The following is a 24,431-nucleotide window of genomic DNA, read 5'->3' as shown; positions in this document are numbered from 1 at the left end:
TGGCCAATTGAAGGAAGCAGGTCTGAAGATGTAATTTGGATGATGCATCATCAGCCGGTTTCCTTAAAGGGACCAAGTCCAAATTTATTTTGACATTTCTGCTGTCAGTGTTCTGCAGCATTGAGGTGCTGCAAACACTGATAAGCACTGCACAGAGGTGCAGGGCTGCACCCAGGCTCTCCCATGACCCCCCCTCCCACCAGATGCTTATAGAGGAATTCACAGCACACAAGGAGGTCCTCTTCCCTTCCAACGCAGCTTGGTTACACACTGTACAGGAGGGCACAAGCAGGAATGTCATCAAGAGGACCAGGCTGCAGTGGTGCAAACCTTTCAATGATCTCAGTAGATCACAAAATGTTACTGCAAAGCCACACTCTACCTCATCCTGCTGTACCACTTATCACATCCCCATCACTTCCATCCAACTCCTGCACATTCTTACTCACACCAACTGACCTTGCACCTCCACCCATCCCTCTCTATCTACATTATCACATCCACATCTCAATAGCCACCCTTCACACTCACTCTCATCCTAGTCCTAGTCCAATCATACCAACTAACAACGCACAAGGATGGGCACTTGTGTACTTTAGCCAATGTTCACGTGAAGTTCCTGTTAATGTGTTGTCACACATTGAAATCTTTATTTTCAACACTTTGCCTTCTTGGACAGATTTGTGTGCACCTTTGGAAGTGGCTCAGTGAGTTGCAATGAATGGTGAGACATAACGAAACCCCCCGCAAAGGTGATGAGTATGAAAGGAATGGCTTGGGCATTGTAGGGGTGCTTTATAGTGTTGGTGTGGGGTGGTGCCAACCTGGAGCCAGGGTGTGCAGTGTCAAGTGAAGTAAATGTGGCTATGGTGAAGGCATCTCTGGCGCCCCGGGCAGCAATGTGGCCAGGTGCTAATGCCCTGTTTCCTGTTCAGCATCAGATGATTGCGAAGAAGGTTGATGTTGGTGCTGCTGGTGTGCCTGATGCTGCTGGTATTGGGGATGATCGTGGTCAGATTCTGAGGGCCAAGGTGAGAGAGTATAAAGGGCACCCATGCTGATGGAATAGATGGCAGGTGAAGTACTGATGACAGAAATGATCTGACAATGGTGGGAGAGGTAATGAGGTCAGACTGCATGGAGACTTGTGTAAAGACTTGCAGCATTCTGAATCTGTAGTGGAAATGTAGTTTAGAAAAGCTAGTGCTTAAGGGAAGATATCTGAATCAGCTGGGAGCTTTGAGTTGACATTTGAAGCTGTCAATTCATCAGCTGATTCAATGGCCACTCACCTCCCGCCTCAGCTTCCCTGACGATGTCTAGGCACAGCGGGAAACCCGTGGAAGACCTGTGAAAGTTAATAAGCTGGGAGAAAAAACATTGCTAAGTGGCTGTAAACAAGCCACTAATGATTTGAATTGGGTTCCACGCCTCTGCCTGTCGGGTCTGCTCAGCACTGGCAGACCCGACACCGGGAAATGCAGGTGTGTGTGTTTTGACCCACTGTCAATTATTTTAAATTTCACAGCTGTCCCGCCACCAATCAGGTCAGTAGAGCGCTGGAAAAATCGCAGCCATAGTCTCACTGAGACCAATGTAGGGAGGAATTTTAACATGGGTAAGTGGGTGGGATTGGGTGCAGTTAAATGGGCAAAAAGTTCCGAGCGCGTTCGGAAGCTGGCTCCAAGCCGACAACTTGCAGGTTTTACTGAGGCTGGATAAGGGGCGGGCAGATAATCCACTCCCAGAAGGTGGGTTGGCATTTTAAATATGTTAATGAAGCTGGAAGGGTCAGATTTAACCTGCTTTGCAGGATTTACTATGGCTGACTGGGTTTCCCGGCCTCAGGAATCCCGGAGGCGGCAGCGAGGCGAGGACAGCCTCAGGGAAAAGGTAAGAAGGTCAGGAGAAGCAGGAATGCTTTCTCCCGGTCGCCCAAGTTCCCCCACCATCATACTCCAATCGCGCCCGCCCATACAAATTGGTCCCCCCCCGCCCTTCGGGATCAGACGGCACCCCCTCGGGGTCATGGATCAGACCTACCTGACCCTGCAGCCTCCTCTGGAGTGCTCTCTGCCTGACTGGAAGCCATGCCTGTCAATCAGGCTGACTTCTGGGCGACCTGTCAGGGCCAAAGGTCATATACGGTGGAGTTAAAACTCCACAGTGTTCGGGGAAAGCCAGACTTCCGGGTTTCCCATCCGAAACTCCATCTCCCGGCCTACGCAACCCACCCCAGTAAATATCCAGCCTGTAGAGTTTGGTTTCAGACTGAAGACTGCGACTGCCACTGCAAATGCCCCATTGAAAAAAATACATTCCGCAGATACCAGGAATTCTCATCAGCATCCCTTTTTTCTTGACAGTTTGGATATTTTTGGTACTTTGGCTTCAAGAATGACTGCCGATAGCATCATCAGGAATGCCAGTTTGACGTACTGAGCCTGACAGTGTGAGGGAGTTGAATTATAACAGCAGTTGAGGTACATTCAGTTATTCACTACAGCCGCTTCAGCTTCAACTGTGTATGGGTTCATTTATCTCCCTGGAACTGTCAGCCTGAGTAACTCCAAGCCATTTCCCCAATGATGCCATCAACATACACAGAAATAAAGAGAAAGATGGAAATAAGAAAATGAATCATTTTCTTTTCCAATTTTCTCCCCTTCTATCCTGAAGGCAGTGACTCATTCTAAGGTGTGGTTCCGCATGCTTGGTAGCCCTATGGAACCTCACCAGCAATCATGTGTAGGTCAAGACAGCAAGCGTTAGCAGGCTGTGGGTGAGGGGGGGGATGGTCTGATGGCCAATCCTGATCTTGTGCTCAATCAGTACCTCCGCAGAAGTGCAGGTCCCAGTAACGGCCACTCGGCAGTAATCAGGAGCAAGAACCAAGACTGCATCTCCCCCATCCCTCCCCCCCCGCACACCCCATGGCACTTTCCCCCCTACCATTGCCTTGGCTGAGATCAGCGAACAGCAGAGAGTGGATTGAACATTTCTTCACATCGCTTGGTCCATTTAACCACTGAGCATTCAAGGGCCTCGAGCAATCAGATCTCGAGGAGAAAGCTTATTTGTTTTGTAAGCGTTTGCATTGTAAAATAGATTGCAACAACAACAATGTTATGTATGTAACCCTAGGCAACCTGTAGCATACCACCACCAGAGGGCCCACTTGTTGGAGCACTGTATATAAGCAGGCCTCCCGTGCTGTAGCAACACTCTGGAGTTTAATTAAAGGAGCTAAGGTCACACTTACTCATTGTATACAGTATTCAGTTGTATCACTTTATTATGAGCATAACAAACAACTTGCATTTATCTAACTCCATTAACATAGTAAAACGTCCCAAAGCGATACACAGGAGTGTTTTCACACAAAATTTGACACCGAGCCACATTAAGGAGATAATAGGACAGGTGACTTGGACTCACGACCTGCTGGCTCAGAGGCAAGAATGCTACCCACTGAGATAAGGCTGACACTTTATAATATTGCTTTACTATTTCATGCATTATTTCTCTAATTGAGCCACATTTCTTTTTCAGTGTTGACTTATAGAACACAGTGTGCTCTGGTGATTGGATGGTGCTTCCCTTTCAGTCCAGTCCACATAGATGGGACGGAAGTCAGCTCTCTGTACTGGCTAGACATGTCCACTGTGAAATGCGTTTGGGCGGTCCCAACCCAGTTCCCAGTGAGCACTGGCCTAACAGAAGAAAACTGGCCACAACTTGGTGCACCATCTCGTCAATCCCATTGAAAGGCCATGACGATAGCTGAAATGGGAAACAGAATCGTAATGTCTGGTGCTGTTACAGGATATGTGATATATTCTTACGACATCACTAACAAACACACTCTACAAGATGGCTCCAATACATCATGTGACTTTTATTGTATTTACAGCAGCAGTTGCATTATCACAGTAGTCCACTAGGCGGAACAATATTACAGGATGCCCTTCTGAGTTTGGGCCTGACGTGTGTTGTTGGAGTGGAGTGATAAGATAAACTTTACTCTGCACCTGGCTATGCTGCATAATCTGGGAGTGCTTTGTGTATGCCCCCCAAATGGAAAATATTCCAATCCCCACAGCCTAGCATCCCTTATCTCGATTAACACACAGAAACACCACAACAACAAAAAAATACTATTCTCCCTTGTGGGACATCAAATGAACAATTGTGCCATTTTTATAATGAATTTGACTCTTGTTTCCAGGTAACTGAGTTGCACAGCATCAGGAACATAAGCAGGTTGCCCCGAGAGACAAAGAAACATGCTGTGGCAATTATCTTTCATGATGAGACATCAAAGACATTTGCCTGTGAGTCAGGTAAGCAATTACTTGTGCATCTACAGCTTGAGGAAGTTCAAGGCCATTTCGAAAACGTAAACCCATCCAGATTAACATGCAAAAAAAGAAATAGAAAGGCAGAAAATATTTTTACCTGCGAGGTAATCTGATGTAGATATTTACATTAAGGATGAACTGGAGCTATTGATTTTCCCGATGTGGTGACACTTGTTTAGTATTAAGCAGAGATAAGTGCTACTTTAAATAAAACTGCAATCTTCTCATTCTCTGACATTGTGTAAATTATGCCTTTGGGATAGTATTCATGCATTTTATAATGCAGTTTGTGATGTGGGCTGTGTCTTTTATATAACATTGCCCGTGGCACCAGCTGCTACACAACTGGCACCAGCATGGAATGCAAGGAACAGGCTAAAAATGTAATGATATTTTTTGGAGTGATGGGATTGAGCTGGGAATAGATGTTGCTACTTTGTAGGAAGGAATGGAAGCTGCAGTGATAATTATGTTTGGAGGACACTGTTCGACAGCTCTTGTTGACATTCCACTCTCATTTCACTCTCACTGGCAAATCAATGTACCTGTTTTTAAAAAAAAATCATTTTGAACTGTAAGATGTGTTTAATAACAGGATGTTGCGATTCGGTATTTGCACCAATAAGGGCCAGTATCAGCCAAGTTATTGACAGCAGCCTCTGAGGGGCTCTATTCTAAATACTCAATAAGATGTCTAACCAATTTAAATATATATTTTTCAAATGTTTACCCCCCTCTCCCACTTCAAAATTGTGTTCCAGAAAGAATTCTGTGAACAAATACTGTAAGAAATGATCGGATTCTTCCTTGTTTCAGTCTGCTTTCCCTCTCAGTTTCATATTCTTGATTGTCCCCAATAACCTATCAATGTTTGCATCTATCCATTCCTTTGCTAAAATTGTAAAATATATTTATTTTTCTCGAATATACTAAAAAAAATGGTATTAAAATCACCGGAATGCATGGATTTTGGGGAATGTGATTTATGAGAGTGCAGTTGCATTAGTACCAATGAAAAGTAATAGCATAGAAATATAGAAAATAGGTGCAGGAGTCGGCCATTCGGCCCTTCAAGCCTGTACCACCATTCAATATGATCATGGCTGATCCTTCACTTCAGTACCCCTTTCCTGCTTTCTCTCCATAACCACTTGATCCCTTTGGTTATAAGGTCCATATCTAACTCCCTCTTGAATATATCGAACGAACTTGCATCAACAACTCTCTGCGGTAGAGAATTCCACAGGTTAACAACTCTCTGAGTGAAGAAGTTTCCCCTCATCTCGGTCCTAAATGGCTTACCCCTTATCCTTAGACTGTGACCCCTGGTTCTGGACTTCCCCAACATTGGGAACATTCTTCCTGCATCTAACCTGTCCAGTCCCATCAGAATTTTATGTGTTTCTATGAGATCCCCTCTCATTCTTCTAAACTCCAGTGAATACAGGCCCAGTCGGTCCAGTCTCTCCTCAAATGTCAGTCCCGCCATCCCAGGAATCAGTCTGGTGAACCTTCGCTGCACTCCCTCAATAGCAAGAACGTCTTTCCTCAAATTTGGAGACCAAAACTGAACACAATATTCCAGATGAGGCCTCACCAAGGCCCTGTGCAACTGCAGTAAGACCTCCCTGCTCCTATATTCAAATTCCCTTGCTATGAAGGCCAACATACCATTTGCCTTCTTCACCGCCTGCTGTACCTGCATGCCAACTTTTAATGACTGATATACCATGACACCCAGGTCTCGTTGCACCTCCCCTTTTCCTAATCTGCCGCCATTCAGATAATATTCTGCTTTCCTGTTTTTGCCACCAAAGTGGATAACCTCACATTTATCCACATTATACTGCATCTGCCATGCATTTGCCCACTTACCTAACCTGTCCAAGTCACCCTGCAGCCTCTTAGCATCCTCCTCACAGCTCACACCACCACCCAGCTTAATGTCATCTGCAAACTTGGAGATATTACGCTCAATTCCTTCATCTAAATCATTGATGTATATTGTAAATAGCAAATCACGCTGCACCTGTAATAATCATCCTTTAATGTTTCCTAAGGTGCTAATGGCCACTTAACCAGTGTAAATGTGAAAAGATTCAATTATCAAACTACAGGGTGCACAATTGTTGAAAAGAATGTCTGGGCGAAAAATTGAATGGAACAGCGCACCGTTAGCACTGGAGGGAGGCGCTAACGGGGTGCTAAGCGCTTACCGCCAGAGTGCCGTGCTATCAGCGCCTCCTGAGAACTTGATTGGAGGATTAACGGCAGCTCTACCAGTTAGCGCTGCATACTCTGGTGCTTGGTGATATCACTGCGCCTAGAAGGCCCCGGTAGCACCGTGGTCGGGAACTTCAATAGGTTCACTTGCCTTAGCACCCAGCGCTCATTACACAAGTGAAAGCAGGCGTTCCCGAACCTCCCAGGGTGATACTGAAATGGATCATCAGGTGAGTGCTTAGAGATGGGGGCGTCAAAATTCAGCCTCCCGATAAGGCCTGTTACTGCCGGAAAGCGGCAGCCATGCGACGGTGTCAAATGGCCACCATTTTTTTGTGTAATGGCCGCCGCTCGTGTATTTCACCTTGATGGTTTTTCTGGCAGTCCCCACTTCCGCCCTACTGCTGTCGAACCCTCCTAAGTGCGTCATCAAAGCGCACATCGCCGATCTCCCGCTCCAAAGTAAAATTTACCTGATAAACTCTTGCTGCTTGGTGCCCCTGACAGTTTTTTCTATTGGTGCACTGTGTTTGCAGTGTATGCAAAATGGCAGTGCAGCCACCATTAAAGGGGAGGGCACACAGCTGCGGCCGCCATCTTTTTTTTTCGCGTCCTACTGCCAGGTCGGGCCGACAATTATGTCGCTCCCCCCCCCCCCGGGTTTGGCCAGGCCATCAACAGTCAGCCTGGCACCCCCTCTTGGGTGCCAGGCTGTTGGCCCGGCCGAAACCCTCCCTGATGGCCCAGTGGAATTAACTGAAAAAGATGCAGAGCACACAGCGGCTCTCCCCTTTAAGTGAAGGGGAGAGCTGTGGTGAAGCGCCAGCGCAATGACATCATCAGCGCTACACTACGCTGATGACTGACACTGGCGGCACTGCGCCTGCCTCCACTTCTGCCCCCATTATGACTTGACTTCCGCCCTGCTGGACAAAAAAGACAAAGAGCTGAATGTCGTGCAAGAGGCCACCGCATCCACGGCAGCGGTGAAAACAGTCGAAACACGGTAGGTGCACCCCGTTTCCGGCGAGGGTGAATATCGGCCCCAAGGTTTTTTCATGTGCTTGCACTTTATTTAGCTTTGTTTCACTTTGTCCGACATTTAATAATGTTCCACTCACTTCCCTTGCATTTATTTTTACTCTTCAGGTGCTCCAGCTGACCTCCCCTTTGAGCGCTACTTTGCCGGTATTATAGCGGCAGAACTTCAGTAGCGCCCTCAAAGAAGTGTGGAATGCTAAAAATCAATATCGCTACCGCCGGCGCTAAATATCGTCCACCACTAAAGTTAGTGTCTAGCAAAGTTAGGGCCTCAAAATGGTCGATAATTATTCCCCCTCTGACACTTAAGGGGGAGCATGGTCATTTTGTGATGAGGCCCTGCGGATGCTGGTAAGCACAGTGAGAGGGCAACACAAGGACGGTTGGTGGGATTAGATATCAGTTTGCTGTGCAAAGAAGATGTGAAACTCGACAATACATCACAAACAGGGTCAATCGGTCTTGAGCACTTTTTGATTCTGGCAGGATGTCTGGAAGAAGGTGCGAGATTTTTAAAAAGAAGGCAAAGAACTATAGACTATGCAACCTTGGTGTCCTATTTGACTCTGAGCTGAGCTTCTGACCCCATATCCTCTCCATCACAAATAGCGCCTACTTCCGTCTCTGTAACATCGTCCATCTCCGCCCCTCTCTCAGTCCGTCTGCTGCTGAAACCCTCATCCCTGCTTTTGTTACCTCCAGTTTCAACTATTGCAATGCTCTCCTGGCCAGCCATGCATCTTTAACCCTCCATAAACTTTAGCTTATCCACAGCTCTGTGGTCCATATCCTGACACACCAAGTCTCGTCCATTCATCACCCCTGTGCTTACTGACCTACATTTGCTCTCAGTCCACCAACACCTCAATTTTAACATTCTCATCCTCTTGTTAAAATCCCTCCATGGCCTCACCACTCCCTATCTTTGTAACATCCTCCAACCCTACAACCATCCAAGATCTCTGTGCTCCTCCAATTCTGGCCTCTTGCGCATCCATGATTGTCATCGTTGCAACATTGGCAGCTGTGCCTTCAGCTGCCTGGGCCCTAAGCTTTGGAATTTCCTCCGTAAAATTGTGCTCTCCTCCGTTAAGACGCTGCTTAAAACCTCCTGCTTTTACCAAACGTTTGGTCACCTGTCCTAATGTCTCCATCTTTAGCTCGGTGTCAATTATTTTCTGATTCTCCCACTCCTGTGAAGCACCCTGGGACATTTTATGCCGTTAACGGCGCTTTATAAAATGTTGTAAGTTGTTGACTATTAAAACCCGAACAGAGGACATATATGGACATGGAGGAAACATTGTCAAAGATATCTGCACAGAAACACTGCACTGGCCCAGGGAAATTGTAACAAAGGTTTAGTGTGATATTGACTGTAAATTGTTGGTGTTCCTGCTGCCATACTTCATGTGCTGGGAGAGCAGATCCAGCAATCTGACTGAGCACAGAACACCTCTAATCGGACGTGCTACCTCCACTGGAAATGAAAATGACAGGGTTGTGCAAGTTACTTTGTACCTGCTGTGATAAGAAAGAGAATATATTGTAGGAAAGAATCCCCATGGGCCAAATTACTTTACTTCAATTCCCACTGCTCTTATGTTTAAAGACAAGCTCAGCACATAATAAAAAACACAGCATGGTGGAGTCCAAGATATCAAGGAACTGACTGCATCTCAGGAGTCAATGGTTCACTAATTTGGAAGGAAGTAACCAGATAGTGTTAATAGTGTGAAGATTGGAGGAGAGCACAACACTATTACCAGGTATCACATTAATCATAAACTCTGTGATATACAGGATATGTTACATCAACCTGTCAATCTGTAATGATTGTGCGTAGGTGCCTGTACTGACAATACCCACATGGATGTGTGCTTATTCCATCGGTGGATAATTTTGCAAGATACCACTTCCAGCATGGTGCTTCTCCAAGGGTTTTTTTTTACTATATTCGCATATGGGATGTGCACGTTGCTGGCAAGGCCAGCATTTATTGCCCATCTCTAAATGCCCTTGAGAAGGTGGTGTTAAGCCGCCTTCTTGAACCACTGCAGTTTGTGTGATCCTTCCAGTTTTACTCTTATTATTGTTTCTTGTAGCGGTTTATTACAACTGAGTAGCTTGCTAGGCCATTTCAGAGGGCAGTCGAGAATCAACCACATTGTTGTGGGTCTGGAGTCACCAGGTAAGGATGGTAAACTTCCTTCCCTAAAAGACATTAGTGAACCAGATGTGTTTCTACGACAATCCGATAGTTTCATGTTTACTGATATTAGCTTTTTTTATTCCCAATTTTTATTTAATTAACTGAGTTTAAATTCCCCAGCTGCCGTGGTGGGATTTGAACTCACATCTCTGGATCATTAATCCAGGCCTCTGGATTACGTAGTAAAATGTCCCAAGGTGCTTCACAGGAGTGTTTTAAGACAAAGCAAATCCAGGCCTCTGGATTACTAGTCCAGTGACGTAACAACTATGCTACCATTCCTGATGGGTAAAGATGGCAGTGGAGATAGGACTATGACATTGGAGCTCTAACTTTCTGATTTGCACTCGCTTTAATGAGGCTTAGTGCCAGTGTGACTCATTGCAAAATTGCCCCCATAATGTATCACGTGCTGTCCCTAAACCAGGAACCAGCAGCTGTGTCCCACAAAGCACCAAGTGTCACCATTTCCACTTGAAGTAGGCACCGGCACAGATATATATACTGTGGGAGAAGCAGATAGTGATGTTGATAGGGAAGCACAGGGTGAGATACCAAGCACTGGTGAGGACCAGATAACAGTAGTTGTGATTGAATGGTCGCCTGACAATGGTCAAATGCCCAGCATGCTAATTGTCTCCATTTAGTAGGGATATAAACCTTACTGGTCTGCTTCAGAACAGAGGCTGGTACAGCAATGCCATTGTTCTGAGAAATCGCATGCCTCCTTGCACATGACACTGAAACATGGTCCGGATGTTGTGGAGGAATCCAGTGCCAGAATACCTGCTGCCATGTCCCACGCGACGGATTATCTGCGCTGCAATGTAGCATTGAGCACATGACAATACCAGTTTAAATTGCAGTGGAGACCTCACATATTGCATGCTGTAGGCACCGCGGGAGCATCTCAAGAATGCAGCTGCTGATGCAGCCGTGGCGACTTTCTTGGAGATGGTTACGGGCAAACAAAAGCAAAGAATTCAGAAACCTCCAAAATATCTACTGTTCTCAGATCAGTGGCTATCATCCACAGATGTGACATGTGTGGAGTAGCACATGAGAAACTGATTGGCATTCAACACAGTGGCAATTCTGTGTTCTGCAGCTCTTTCGGATGAGGCGTTAAACCGAGGCCCCATCTGCTCTCTCGAGTGGACGTAAAAGATCCCATGACACTATTTCGAAGAAGAGCAGGGGAATTATCCCCGTTGTCCTGGCCAATATTTATCCCTCAATCAACATAACAAAATAACAGATTATCTGATCATTTCACATTGCTGTTTGTGGGAGTTTGCTGTGTGCAAGTTGGCTGCCGTGTTTCCCACATTACAACACTGATTACACTCCAAAAGTACTTCATTGGCTCTAAAAGTTGTGAGTTCACAGTCCCACTCCAGAGACTTGAGGACAAAATCTAGGCTGACACTGCAGTACAGCACCGAGGGAGTGATGAGAAATTAAACGGAGGACCTGTCTGCTCTTTCAGTTGGACGTAAAAGATCCCATGGCTCTATTTTGAGGAATAAGAGTTCTCGGTATCCTGGAAAATATTTAGCCCTCAATTAACATCACTATAAGAAAAAACAGATTATCTGGTCATTATCACGTTGCTCATTGTGAGAGCTTGCTGTGTGCAAATTTGTTGCCATGTCTCCTACATTACAACAGTGACTATACTTCAAAAAGTACTTCATTAGCTGTAAAGCACTCTAGGATGTCCTAAGGTCATGAAAAGTGCCATATAAAGTATTTCTTCTTTTAACTGGAATAATGGATGATTTGTGCAATAACCACCCTTGCACGCTGTCTCCCTGCTTCCAGTCACTGGTCTGCTGTTGATTCTTGTTCAGGTGCATGCGCAGTGTCTGTAGAGATACAGGGCTTTGGGTACCTTGTCAATGGAATGATACAGGACAAAGTAGGTAACTCATGAAATGTTCCTTATGGGTGCCTGGAAGTTCACCGTAGCACAGAAGTTGAAGGTGGTGGAGACTGTCCTTATCACGGGCAGGCCATTAAGAGCATTGACTGCCCCACAGATCTTAATGAACTAAGTAGCATATGTCAGTTATGGTCTCACTGGTTAATTTGATCCTGCTCATGTTCCTCAGCTATGTCCAAATACAACAACGCAACTTGCATTTACATAGTGCTTTTAACATAGTAAAACATCCAAGGCACTTGACAGGAGTATTTTAAGACAAAACAAATAAATTTGACACCGAGCCACATAAAAATAAATTACGGTAGATGAAACTACGTTTTAAGGAGCGTCTTAAAAAAGGAAAGTAAGGTAGAGAGGCGGAGAGGTTTAGAGAGGGTGTTCCAGAGCTTGGGGCCTCGGCAACAGAAGGCACGGCTGCCAATGGTTGAGTGATTATAATCAGGGATGCTTAAGAGGGCAGAATTAAAGAAACGGACATCTCAGGGGAGTTGTGGGGCTGGAGGAGGTTACAGAGATAGGGAGGGCCGAGGCCATGGAGGGATTTGTACACAAGGATGACTTTAATTCAGTGGAACATTTCATTTGTATATATATAAATTGGAGTTGGGCTGCATGTGCGACTGGGTTGTCTTATGTTGTTTCTGCTTCAAAAGGGTCTGAGCACTTCATCCTGAATCACAATAATTAGTTAACTTTCTTCGCATTGTCCGTAGCAGTGTGAAATTCTATAGACTGGTACGGCTAATCATTTTGTGCGCCTGAGGGGTTTTGTTTATAGGGAGTTTATCAATGTTTTGACATCAGGTAGGATTGTAAATGATGTGATGTGTTCGTGCCAAATTACCTGTAACCTACCCCTTTCATTTATCGGAATAGTGGCCACATTAACTCGTCAACTAACTAACTGATCAGTTGTATATGTTCGGTGAGCTCATCTTAATTGGTCATTAACAGCAAAATAATTCAACTTATAAAACCCAAGAATCATGAAGTGCTCGACCGTTTTGGTTGTAATTGCTGTACACTGGATTGTGTGTTGGCTCATGTATTTCACCCTCGACATCTCCACCTGAAAGGCTCGATTCCCCAGGAAACTAATGAAATCTGGAAGCAGTTTTCCTCAGCTGTTTGACTTTAACTAAGTAAAGCTTGACACGAGAAAAGGATAAATGACTTCCTCATGGACCGTTTCCACATCATTTATACAATTATTGTCCTGCATTGTGCCTGTCTATACATTTGCCTCTGTCAATGTTCATAGAATCACAGAATCATAAAAAATCATGACACAGAAGGAAACCATTCAGCCTATCATGTCTGTGCTGGTCAGAAAAGAGTTACCCAGCCTAATCCCACCTTCCAGCACTTGGTCCGTAGCCCTGTAGGTTATGACTCTTTAAGTGTATATCCTGGCTCATTAAATGGGACTCTGGAACTCACTGCCTCTACCACCCATTCAGGCAGTGAGTTCCAGAGTCCCAACACCCTCTGGGTGAAGAAATGATTCTTCATCTCCCCTCTAATCCTTCTACCAACTACTTTAAATCTGTGCCCCCTGGTTATTGACCCCTCTGCGAAGGGAAATCATTCTTATCCACTCTATCTAGGCCCCTCATAATTTTATACACCTCAATTAAATCTCCTCCCAGCCTCCTCTGTTCCAAGAAAAAGAACCCCAGTCTATCCAATCTTTCCTCATAGCTAAAGTTTTCCAATCCTGGCAACATCCTCGTAAATCTACTCTGCACCCTTTCGAGTGCAATCACATCCTTCCTGTAATGTGGTGACCAGAAATGCACGCAGTGGCCTAACTAATGTTGTATTCAGTTCTAGCATAACCTCCCTACTCTTGTATTCTATGCCTCGGTTAAAAAAAGAAAGCATTCCATATGCCTTTTTAACTACCTTATCGACCTATTCTAATAATGAATCAATTTGATCACAAGACTGCTTGAGTTGGACTTGACATTAAATATTTTCTGCATTCTGGATCAACAAGTAATGAAATAGGGATTCTATGCAAACCCAAGCGTGCTCAGTAGGCTTAATCATCAGACCTGGACTGCATTATCTCAGTACAGCACAGAGTGAAAGATCAGATGGGTCACAGAAACAGTTACATGAGATAAGAGTTGTAAGGAAACAGCTAGCAAGAGCTGTAAGTCATGCACCTCTCTGCCCTCTGTCCTCTCAGCCCACTCGCTCCTCTTGCTTCACTGGCAATGCCTGCTATACCCAATGCTCCCGAACAGAAAACTCCACTCTTCGCATTTTGCACTGTTGCCGTAATGCTTTGAAATCGTTTTCTCTGTGAAGCTCACTAACTCTAGGTCCAGCGGGGAGTAAAGGATTCACTTTTCTATGTGGCTGTGCAACTGTGGACTACTGGAAAAATTCACCTTTAATATGGTAGATGGGTAATTTTTTCCCCTCACTTTGTTTTTTAAACCTTTAATTATTATTATTTTTTTGGTTGGGATACCCCAAGGAAACTTGACCATGAATAAATTGCCCATTTTTTTCCTTACCATTCTTTCCTTGTCTGTTTTTCAGCCAAGATTAGTGAGTACAGGAATATCTTACATGCAGCTCTGTCACTTGTGTGCTTTAGCTGACCCCAACTCCCTCAGTTGCACCACATTGTATGATTTCAGCAGCCTGCAGTCCAGATCAATCTTCTCGGTACTCTTCTTTTTACCTCATTGCAAGACCTTTACAAACCAGCAGTAATGTGTGTGATGTATGTAGCACTCAAATCACTGACTCCACACAGTCTGGTGTTGTAGTAACTGCTGTGACCTTAGTCCTTTATTGTGCAACTCCAGAGTGCCTCTCAGGTGTGGTGGGCAGCCTTTTATACTCTGTCTTGCAGGTACTTTCAGGTCTCCCACCACAGCGCCCTCTGTGGCGCACCATTGTACTTATACATTTAATGTACCTGAACAATACATAACATCTCACTTCCCCCCCACCCCAGTTCCAAAAGCCATTGCCGGTGATCTCGGCCTTGTTCGACCTGGTTGATTTGTGAGTGTGAGTCCATGACCATCCACTTCCCTCTTCTCCCCCCCATGTGGAGATTATGCTTGCGATCCGGTGCAAGCATGTGGTACTTGCAATCCTTACATGGGTGATAAAGTACACGAGCATAACCTCCAACAGAAAGCAGGTATACATAGACAGTGCATTTGTATGGTACATATAATATGTGGTACAGATGTTATGTCAAAAGGTTGCAGGTACACTGAACAGTTATTTAATCCCAGCTCCTCTGGGTGATGTACAGTGGTGGTATACAGTCCCTTTTTGCCCGAGGTAATGGGCTGCACTGAGACAGGGTATCGCAACTGGTGCGTTGCCTCTGTTCTCAGAAAGTAGTCGCCTTGGCAGCTCATAAGCAGCCGCTGAACCATTGCATGAATCACATAAATCGAAAATCGCATTAGTCCATTAGTCATATTAGTCACGGATCCATTACCCTTTTACTTGTACCTCGTGGTATTAACTCTTTTCGTAATTCATATCCATTATTTTAAACACAGTAACCATTCAGCATTAAAATATTAACTCATCATAAATTCAAATTCATATCCATTATTTTAAACACAGTAACCATTCAGCATTAAAATATTAACTCTTATCATAAATCCATCATCCTGCATTCACAAAGTTCATTTAGACTCGCTCTTGCCTTACAAAAGTCTCTTTGTGGGGACCACCAATGGTATAAGGCCCTTTTAAGACTCCCGGGTGCATTTCCCTTTTAAGACGCCATCCTGGGTTTCCCATGAGGCTTTCACTGGGCGCCGCCATTTTAATTGCTCTACTGGCCTTTGTCTGCAGAGCTCTGTTGCTACGAGGCTCACCACCAGCTTGAGCTCGCTGGTGAAGAAGGAACAGAAGGAACAGAGAAGAAAGAAAGAAGAAAAACGGCCCAGAGCAACTTATCTTGATTCTGGCAGAAGTGGTTCCCTGGACTCGATCAATCATAGTCCTTGTGAGAGCGGCCTCCGTAATTGCTGCCGCATCCGCCGCTCTGGCTCGTGTTCTCCCAAGTCACACCAGCCACCACCGTAGCCTCCGCCGCCGCTGTAGCCTCCGCTCCCATCGCTGTCCCCGCAACTGCCGCCTCTCCTGCGGCCGCCGTAGCCGCCTCTCCTGCGGCCGCCGTGGTCGCCACCACCGTAGCCGCTACCACCACCCGACTTTTCCTTTGCGTGGGCCCCACGGATTTTTCGGCCATTGATGGACCTCCCGCTCATCGCCCGCAGCGCCCCGCCGGACCGCACCCCAGCGATCGGCCCGCACCTACAAGACTGCTCTTCCAGGGTCTGCTCGTCTGTGGAGGCTGAGGCTGCAGAATTGCTTGAGGTCAGGAGTTCTGGGCTGCTGTCGTCTGAGTGCGGATTTGGACTGCCGATGAATGGCTTCTTTCTCCTCCAGCTCGGTCAGCACTGCTCTTTGGGGACCCGGGGGACAGCGGTCTGTGGAGGAATAAAGTCTTCCCAGCTCCCACGGACCTTCCCCATCCACCTCCTGCCGAGAAGCATCGGCCCATCGCCTGCAATGACCCACAAAGGTAAACCGTGCGTCTGGCCCCCGTGAGATACCTGTACATCCGTTCTGCCAAGAACAGGTATCAGTTCCTTGGTGTAGGTACGCAGTTTTGCCGTGACCGGGACCAGCTTGGGTCGTGCAGCTGGGTTGACCCACAGTTTATCAAAAGTTTGCTGACTCATCAACGATGGACCCAATCCAGTATCTACTTCCATACTCACTGGGACTCCGTTAATCTTGACCTCCATAATCACTGGAGCTGAATCATCGGTACATGTATACAGTCCAAGCACCTTGTCATCTTCTGCCTGTTCCTCGCTGGAAAATGGAGCCTCTACCATCTCCTCAGCAACACAGTGAGTCAGGTTTCTTTTGCACATACGCTGAAGGTGGCCTTTCGTGTGGCAGGTATTGCATGTGTACTCCGCAAACCTGCACCGGTGAGCCCCATGGCTCCCTCCGCAGCGCCAGCATGGTGCTACTCGATTCGCCCCCCCCCTTGGCGGACTCTGAGTTCCAGGACCACGAGGTCCGTGCTCTCTGTCCTGGGCAGAGCCACGTTCTGCAGTTTTGTCTGTGGTGGGCGCTATCCTGTGGACAGTGCCTGCCAGGTTCGAGACTATGTGGAACATCTGCTTGGTGCTGCAAGTCAAGGTCATAAATGCCCTCAATTTTATCTCAGTAGTAAACACACATACATAACGGCGAGATGAACAATTTGGAGATTACGCTAAATGCACCCGACTGAAAAGAACAAATTGCCAGTGCTTGCCTCCAGAGCGATGAAGCACGAATTGAGTACCTAGTTCAAATATAGCACAATGGAAATGTTGTGCATGACCCAACTAGTCCCATGTCTATGTTTTGCCCTAGTTCAAAATATATTGTCCTGGAATTTCTTGCATATTTTGCCCAGAGACATGTGCAGTCGGGTGCAAACCAAGTACACGGCCTAAAGGATAAGGGGATTTTTGGTGTAAGTGAGTTACGCGCAAATCGCCTCGATTTTTTATGATTGTTTGTCAAGCCCTCCGCCCAAATGCTTCTCCATAATAATGGCCTCATCCCCAAGTGACAGAGCCTGATACACATGTGTCCTGCCATTGTGCTTGCTCAGAGTCTCTCTCCAAATTACCACCAGATTTTCAGGTGCAACAGGAAACAAATTCATATTTTCCACTTTGGGAGCAGTTGGTGATCCAGATGCAAATGGCGCTCAAAACAGCGCGAGTTTTCCGAATTCAATCATTTGCTCAGGCTTCTGCTCAAACTCATTTGCATATCGTCGAACGGTGTCATTTTTTACCCTGAATTTCAGTCAGAAAAGGAGTTGTAAGGAATACTTGCGGTTGCAGGTCAAAAATAAAACAAAAGGGAGAGGGTCACATAGGTGACAAAACAGGTGATGTCAATGGAAATTAAACTCGGGAGAGATGTTTAACGGCTGAATCGATTTTGCCCATTTTGCACTGTCATCAAAGTCAAACTTAGCCCCAAAGTTGTTCAACAGAAAACTCTGGGATTAATCGGGTTTAACCAGAAATAGAGTTTTGGAAAAATAAAACAAGCACACTATTTTAAGTAAATAATAAACACTTACAATTGTCTTCACCAAGTAATATGCTGAAAAGAGTTGACCATTAGCTGCATCCTCAGTCTTATAAGTGCATAAGGGACAGATTCCTTCAGCAGTATGCAACAGAACCAACCAGGGGGCAGGCTATCTTTGATCTGGTCCTGTGTAATGAGACAGGATTAATAAATGATCTCCCAGTAAAGGATCACTTTGGAATGAATGACCATTGCATGATTGAATTTAAATTCAGATGCAGGGCGAGAAAGTTGGATCTCAAACCAGCATACTAAGCTTAAATAAAGGAGACTACAAAAGGTATGAGGGCAGAGTTGGCTAACGTGGACTGGGAAAATAGATTAAAGTGTAGGACGGTTGATGAACAGTGGTGTACATTTAAGGAGATATTTCACAACTCTCAAGAAAAATATATTCCAGTGAGAAGGAAAGGGTGTAAAAGAAAAGATAGCCATCTGTGGCTAACTAAAGAAATAAAGGATGGTATCCAATTAAGGACAAGGGCATATAAAGTGGCCAAAACTAGTCGGAGGACGGAAAATTGGGAAGCTTTTAAAAGCCAGCAAAGAATGACTAAAAAAATGATTAAGATAGACTGTGAATGTAAACTAGCACAAAATATAAAAACAGATTGTAAGAGTTTCTATAGGTATATAAAAAGGAAAAGAGTGGCTAAAGTAAATGTTGGTCCCTTAGAGGACGAGACTGGGGAATTAGTGATTGAAAACATTAAAATGGCAGAAACTCTGAACAAATATTTTGTATCCGTCTTTACGGTAGAGGACACTAAAAATATCTGAACAGTGGATAGTCAAGGGGCTATAGGTGGGGCGGAACTTAACACAATTACAATCACTAAGGAGGTGGTACTCAGTAAGATAATCGGACTAAAGGGGGATAAATCCTCTGGACCTGATGGCTTGCATCCTTGGGTCTTAACCTAGCAGCGGCAGGGATAGTGGATGCATTGGTTGTAATTTACCAAAATTCCCTGGATTCTGGGGAGGTCCCAGCATATTGGAAAACTGCAATTGTAATGCCGCTATTTAAAAAAGGAGGCAAACAAAAAGCAGGAAACTATAGACCAGTTAGCCTAACATCTGTGGTTGGGAAAATGTTGGAGCCCATTATTAAAGAAGCAGTAGCAGGACATTTGGAAAAGCATAATTCAGTCAGGCAGAGTCAGCATGAATTTACGAAGGGTAAATCATATTTGTCAAATTTGCTGGAATTCTTTGAGGATGTAACAAACAGGGTGGATAAAGGGGAACCAGTGGATGTGGTGTATTTGGACTTCCAGAAGGCATTTGACAAGGTGCCACATAAAAGGTTACTGCACAAGATAAAAGTTCACGGGGTTGGGGGTAATATATTATCATGAATAGAAGATTGGCTAACTAACAGAAAACAGAGTCAGGATAAATGGTTCATTGTCGGGTTGGCAACCAATAACTAGTGGGGTGCCGCAGGGATCAGTGCTGGGACCCCAACTATTTACAATCTATATTAACAACTTGGATGAAGGGACTGAGTATAATATATCCAAGTTTGCTGATGATGCAAAAATGGGAGTAAAAGCAATGTGTGAGGAGGATACAAAAAACCTGAAAAAGGACATAGACAGGCTAAGTGAGTAGGCAAAAATTTGGCAGATGGGGTATAATGTTGGAAAGTGTGAGGTTATGCACTTTGGCAGAAAAAGTCGAAGAGCAAGTTATTATTTAAATGGAGAAAGATTGCAAAGTGCTGCAGTACAGTGGGACCTGGGGGTCCTGGTGCATGAAACACAAAAGGTTAGTATGCAGGTACAGCAAGTGATTAGGGAGGCCAATGGAATCTTGGCCTTTATTGAAAAGGGGATGGAGTATAAAAGCAGGGAAGTCTTGCTATAGTTATACAGGGTATTGGTGAGGCCATACCTGGAATACTGTGTACAGTTTTGGTTTCCATATTTAAGAAAGGATATACTTGCTTTGGAGGCAGATCAGAGAAGGTTCACTCGGTTGATTCTGGAGATGAGGGGGTTGATTTATGAGGAAAGGTTGAGTAGGTTGGGCCTCTACTCATTGGAATTCAGAAGAAATAGACGTGATTTTATCAAAACGTATAAGATTATGAGGGGGCTTGACAAGGTGGATGCAGAGAGGATGTTTCCACTGATGGGGGAGACTAGAGCTAGAGGGCATGATCTTAGAATAAGGGGCTGCCCATTTAAAACTGAGATGAGGAGGAATTTCTTCTCTCAGAGGGTTGTGAATCTGTGGAATTCACTGCCAAGGAAACCTGTGGAAGCTGGGTCATTGAATAAATTTGAGACAGAGATCGACAGTTTCTTAACCGATAAGGGAATAAGTGGTTATAGGGAGCGGGAAGGGAAGTGGACCCAAGTCCATGATCGAATCAGCCACGATCGTATTAAATGGCGGAGCAGGCTCGAGGGACCATATGGCCTACTCCTGCTTCTATTTCTTATGTTCTTATCTGCCCCCCCCAAACCCCCCCCCCCCCAAACACCTCACCTTGGACCTTTGTTCAGCATTTGTACATGATGCGGGGGATTGGAGGTGTACGTCTCATCGCTGCTGTCCACGACTGTCAGGGAAGGTGAAGTCCCTCTGTAACAAACAACGGGAAGCTGCTGCGATTATCAGACCACAACTGCAGCAGGCCGATATTGGCATTTCCATGTGTCATCGCTTTTAATCCCAACGTTGCAAGTCATCATTTGGGATAATTATCAGATCTCATCCTGTTGAACTCTGAAATCAGAAGGCTTAATTATTAAGGGCTGGATTTTCGTCTTTGCTCATTTCGGGGTGATAATTGCGCGGGGCGGCAAAGTTTGCACCCGGGAGTAGTTTGCGCCTCATTCAGCAAAATTGGGCAGCTGGGCCCTGAGTGTAGGGCGGAGCACTGAGGTTGCACACCTCTCTTAGGGCACTAGGATGGCTGAACAAGTAAAAATCCTGAGCTAAGCAGCTGGGCCAGGAGCGCTCTGAGAGAGGTGTGGGGAGGAAAAAAAAAACTTGAAAAAGAAACACCAAAAACATTCCCAACCCATAGCCCACATCACCACAACATAAATCACAAAAAAAAAGAAAAAAGACACTTACCTGAGGCCGGCATTACTTACCTCACTGCAGCTGGTATAGGTCGGACCGCCAGCTTTCCCAGGCATGCTGCGGGGTCAAGCGGGACTCAAAAGTCGAGCCGGTGTCGCAACAAGGGGCGCAACACCGGCTCACCTCTTCCGGGTGGTAATATTCCGTGCCCCATCGAAACCGACACCGACAACCCCGGCCGGGTGCTGGAAGCTGGCTGCCTACCCAAAAGAACTCACCGCCGCCATTGCCACCCCTGCAGGGCTAAGCCAGAGGCAGAAAGCAGCGAAAAATCCAGCTCAAAGTACCCACAAAATGACACCTCAGCCAGATCCAGCACACAGCAGGAGCTGCGCAGCAACAAGATGACAAGAGACCCACAAGATGAAGTGCCAGCTTACGAGATCCTGGTAAATTATACAGAGGATGCTGATGTGGATTCCAAGGTACTCATTCAGTTGAGTGAATGAGACAATCTGGTTTGTCCGTTTACTGAATCCTGAATTCTTAGTATGGAAATTTGTTAGTGGTGGTCTCCCTTAGTTTTGATCTTGTGGCTTTATGCCAAGGTCCTTGTAGAAGATCCGTCTATGACATAACTCCCAGGATACTAGATTATTTTGGATGTTGAAATTGAGAAGAATTCCTATAATTAGCACTAAGTGAAAAGCGATACCTATGGCTCTTCAGTCTCAGTGGCAATTCATGAACAACATGTGTAAGTAATCACAAAATGAATGAACATATCACTGTTATTTCAATACCTTATCAGTTTCCCTGAATATGATGGCCTTCTTCAGCTTTTCTATAATTGGCTTCTTCTGGACACTGTCCACCAGTTAAGGAGGCATCAGTCACTCCACTGTGTCCTTGAGCATAGACTGCATAGAAGAAACGGAGAATCTCTCGTAAATGCCACACACATTATTTTCCAATGCAGATCAATTCTTCACCTTCTCCATGGATGCCAGAGAGAAGTAAACATATGCCCTTGGCTTCTACCAACTTGCGGCTTTGCCCAACCAGCAGGGCATGATTGATGGAACCCATGTGGACCTGTGCACTCCTGTGGGAACGAATACCCTCCACACGAACTGATGAATGTTTGACTCCATTAATACTAAGTTACTCTGCATTATTACGTAACATTACGATGGGGGATGCCAAGTTCTCTGGCAGCTTACACGAGTTGAAGGAGGGTAAGGATCGAAGGGCTGGCTGCTAACAGATCTTCACTACTCACTTTTGCCATGGTTAATAACACCTCTGCGGGCTCTGTCACTCCATAGGTGCCCTGCAATATAATCCGGGGGCTTCGCAACCTAGCCATTGATGGAGGATTCAACAGGTGAGGAAGTCAAGCTGAAGACATACCACAGACCGGTCTTTTGAAGATCTGGGTCCACTACCAGTGCAGATACTGAAGGCGGGAAGTCTTCAACTTCCTCCTCCTGCTCTTCTTGTTCCTGCTGTCTAGTAATCAAGGATTCCACCTCAGTGCTCCTCTCATATCCATATCATCCCCAGTGGATGTAGAATCATAGAATCTTACAGCACAAAAGGAGGCCATTTGGCCTATTATGCCTGTGCCAGCTCTTTGAAAGAGCTACCCAATTAGTCTCACCAGCTACCCTTCCCCATAGCCCTTTTTTTTTTCTTTTCAAGTGTATATCCAGTTTTCTTTTAAAAGTTATTATTGAATCTGTTTGCACCAGCCTTTCAGGCCATGCATTCCAGATCATAACAACTCACTGCATACAAACATCTCTCTTCATCTCTCCTCTAATTCTTTTGCCAATTTTAAATCTGTGCCTTTTGATTATCCACCCGCCTGCCACTGGAAATAGTTTCACAGTATCTAAACACCTCATGATTTTGAACACCTCTATTAAATCTCCCCTAAACCTTCTCTGTTCTAAGGAGAACAATCCCAGCTTCTCCAATTTTGTCACTGGTCTATAACTGGGCTGCTGAATGCCAAGTCTTGGAATTGTCTTAATGGTGAGAAACAAAGAACTGTGGAGAAGAAACAGGGATTTGGGTGTCCATGTACACAAATCACTAAAATCTACTGCACAGGTTCAAAAGTAATCAAAAAGGCTAATGGAGTGTTGGCCTTTAACTTAAGGGTGTTGGAATACAAAGAGGAAGCAGTGATACTTCAGTTGTACAGAGACTTGGTCAGACCTTCTGTGGAACATTGTGTTGAGTTTTGAGCACCGAACCTCAGGAAGGATATATTAAGGGGGTGCAGCGCAGAGTCACCAGAATGATACTGGGGTTGAAGGGTTAAATTATGCGGACAGGTTGCATAAACTTGGCTTCTGTTCCCTTGAGTTTTGAAGGTTGAGGAAAGACCTGATTGAGGTGTTTAAAATGATTTAGGAATATGATAAAATAGATACAGAGAAACAATTTCCTCCAGTGGGGGAATCCAGAACAGGTGAGCATGATCTTAAAATTAGAGCTCGGCCATTTAGGAGTGAAATCAGGAAGCACTTTCTCACACACAGTGTAGAGGAAATCTGAAGGTCTCGCCCCCAAAAAGCTGTCGATCCTGGGTCAGTTGATATTTTAAAGAATGAGATTGATAGAATTTTGTTGGGTAAGGATATCGAGGGATAGGGATCAAAGGCGGGTAAATGGTGTTGAGGTACAGATCAGCCATGATCTAACTGAATGCTCGATGGGCTGAATGGCCTATTCCAGTTCCTCTGTCCATCCTATCTCGATATATGCTACCCTGGCCCAATGTTTCCTGCTCTGTGTTGCGTCTGACTCGGCCCGATGAGTGTAAAACCCCCAGTCATTGTCCAATCTCCCGATTGCAGTCCAATCTCCCTCCATGGTCCAATATCCCACCCTGCTTTCCACATAGGCCATGTTCCCGTGCATGTTTTCTGAAATCCCCCCCCCAGTGTTTTTGATTTACCTCAGCTCCTTGTGGATCTCCCCTATCCTGTACATTTCACACTTTGTGTTTCACCTCTGTTGAGAATCTCTTGGCTTCCCTCCCCACCGTGGATTTCTCTTCTCAATCTCCTGGATCTCTCCTGTCCTGTGCTCCTGTCCCTTCGGCATCTTCTCCCCTTGTAAATCTCCTCCATTGTGCAATAGCCCCTGTTGTGCATCTCCGCCCTGGTTCGAAAGCAGACCCACCAATTTACCATGGATCAGTGCCGCTGGACATCTACTAATATTGTACTAAAAATCTTATATATACATGCACTACCTGTCCAACTAAATTACTTCCTATTGTCGTGACTTTTTGTCATGCTTTTACGTTTGTACTTAATATTGAAACTCTCATGTATTCAACTATCATTGTAACCCACGTATAAGCTGACCTAAGTTGTACACCTTGAGAACACTGACCACAGGGGGCGAACTTGTGGGA

General features: G+C 45.3%; 1 protein-coding gene across 1 annotated transcript in view; it reads left to right on the top strand.

The window, feature by feature from the left end:
- dok6 (docking protein 6) overlaps positions 1-24,431 on the top strand; it is a 684,792-nt gene that overhangs the window by 373,521 nt on the left and 286,840 nt on the right. The window contains exon 3 of the mRNA XM_070872699.1: positions 4,229-4,343. Coding sequence (XP_070728800.1) covers positions 4,229-4,343 — 115 coding nt within the window. The remainder of the gene's footprint in view (positions 1-4,228; positions 4,344-24,431) is intronic.

Source organism: Pristiophorus japonicus, chromosome 1, assembly GCF_044704955.1.
Source record: "Pristiophorus japonicus isolate sPriJap1 chromosome 1, sPriJap1.hap1, whole genome shotgun sequence".
NCBI classification, from domain to species: Eukaryota; Metazoa; Chordata; class Chondrichthyes; family Pristiophoridae; genus Pristiophorus; species Pristiophorus japonicus.
Note: the sequence above shows the minus strand (reverse complement) of the source record. Positions and strands in the feature narration are given on the sequence as shown.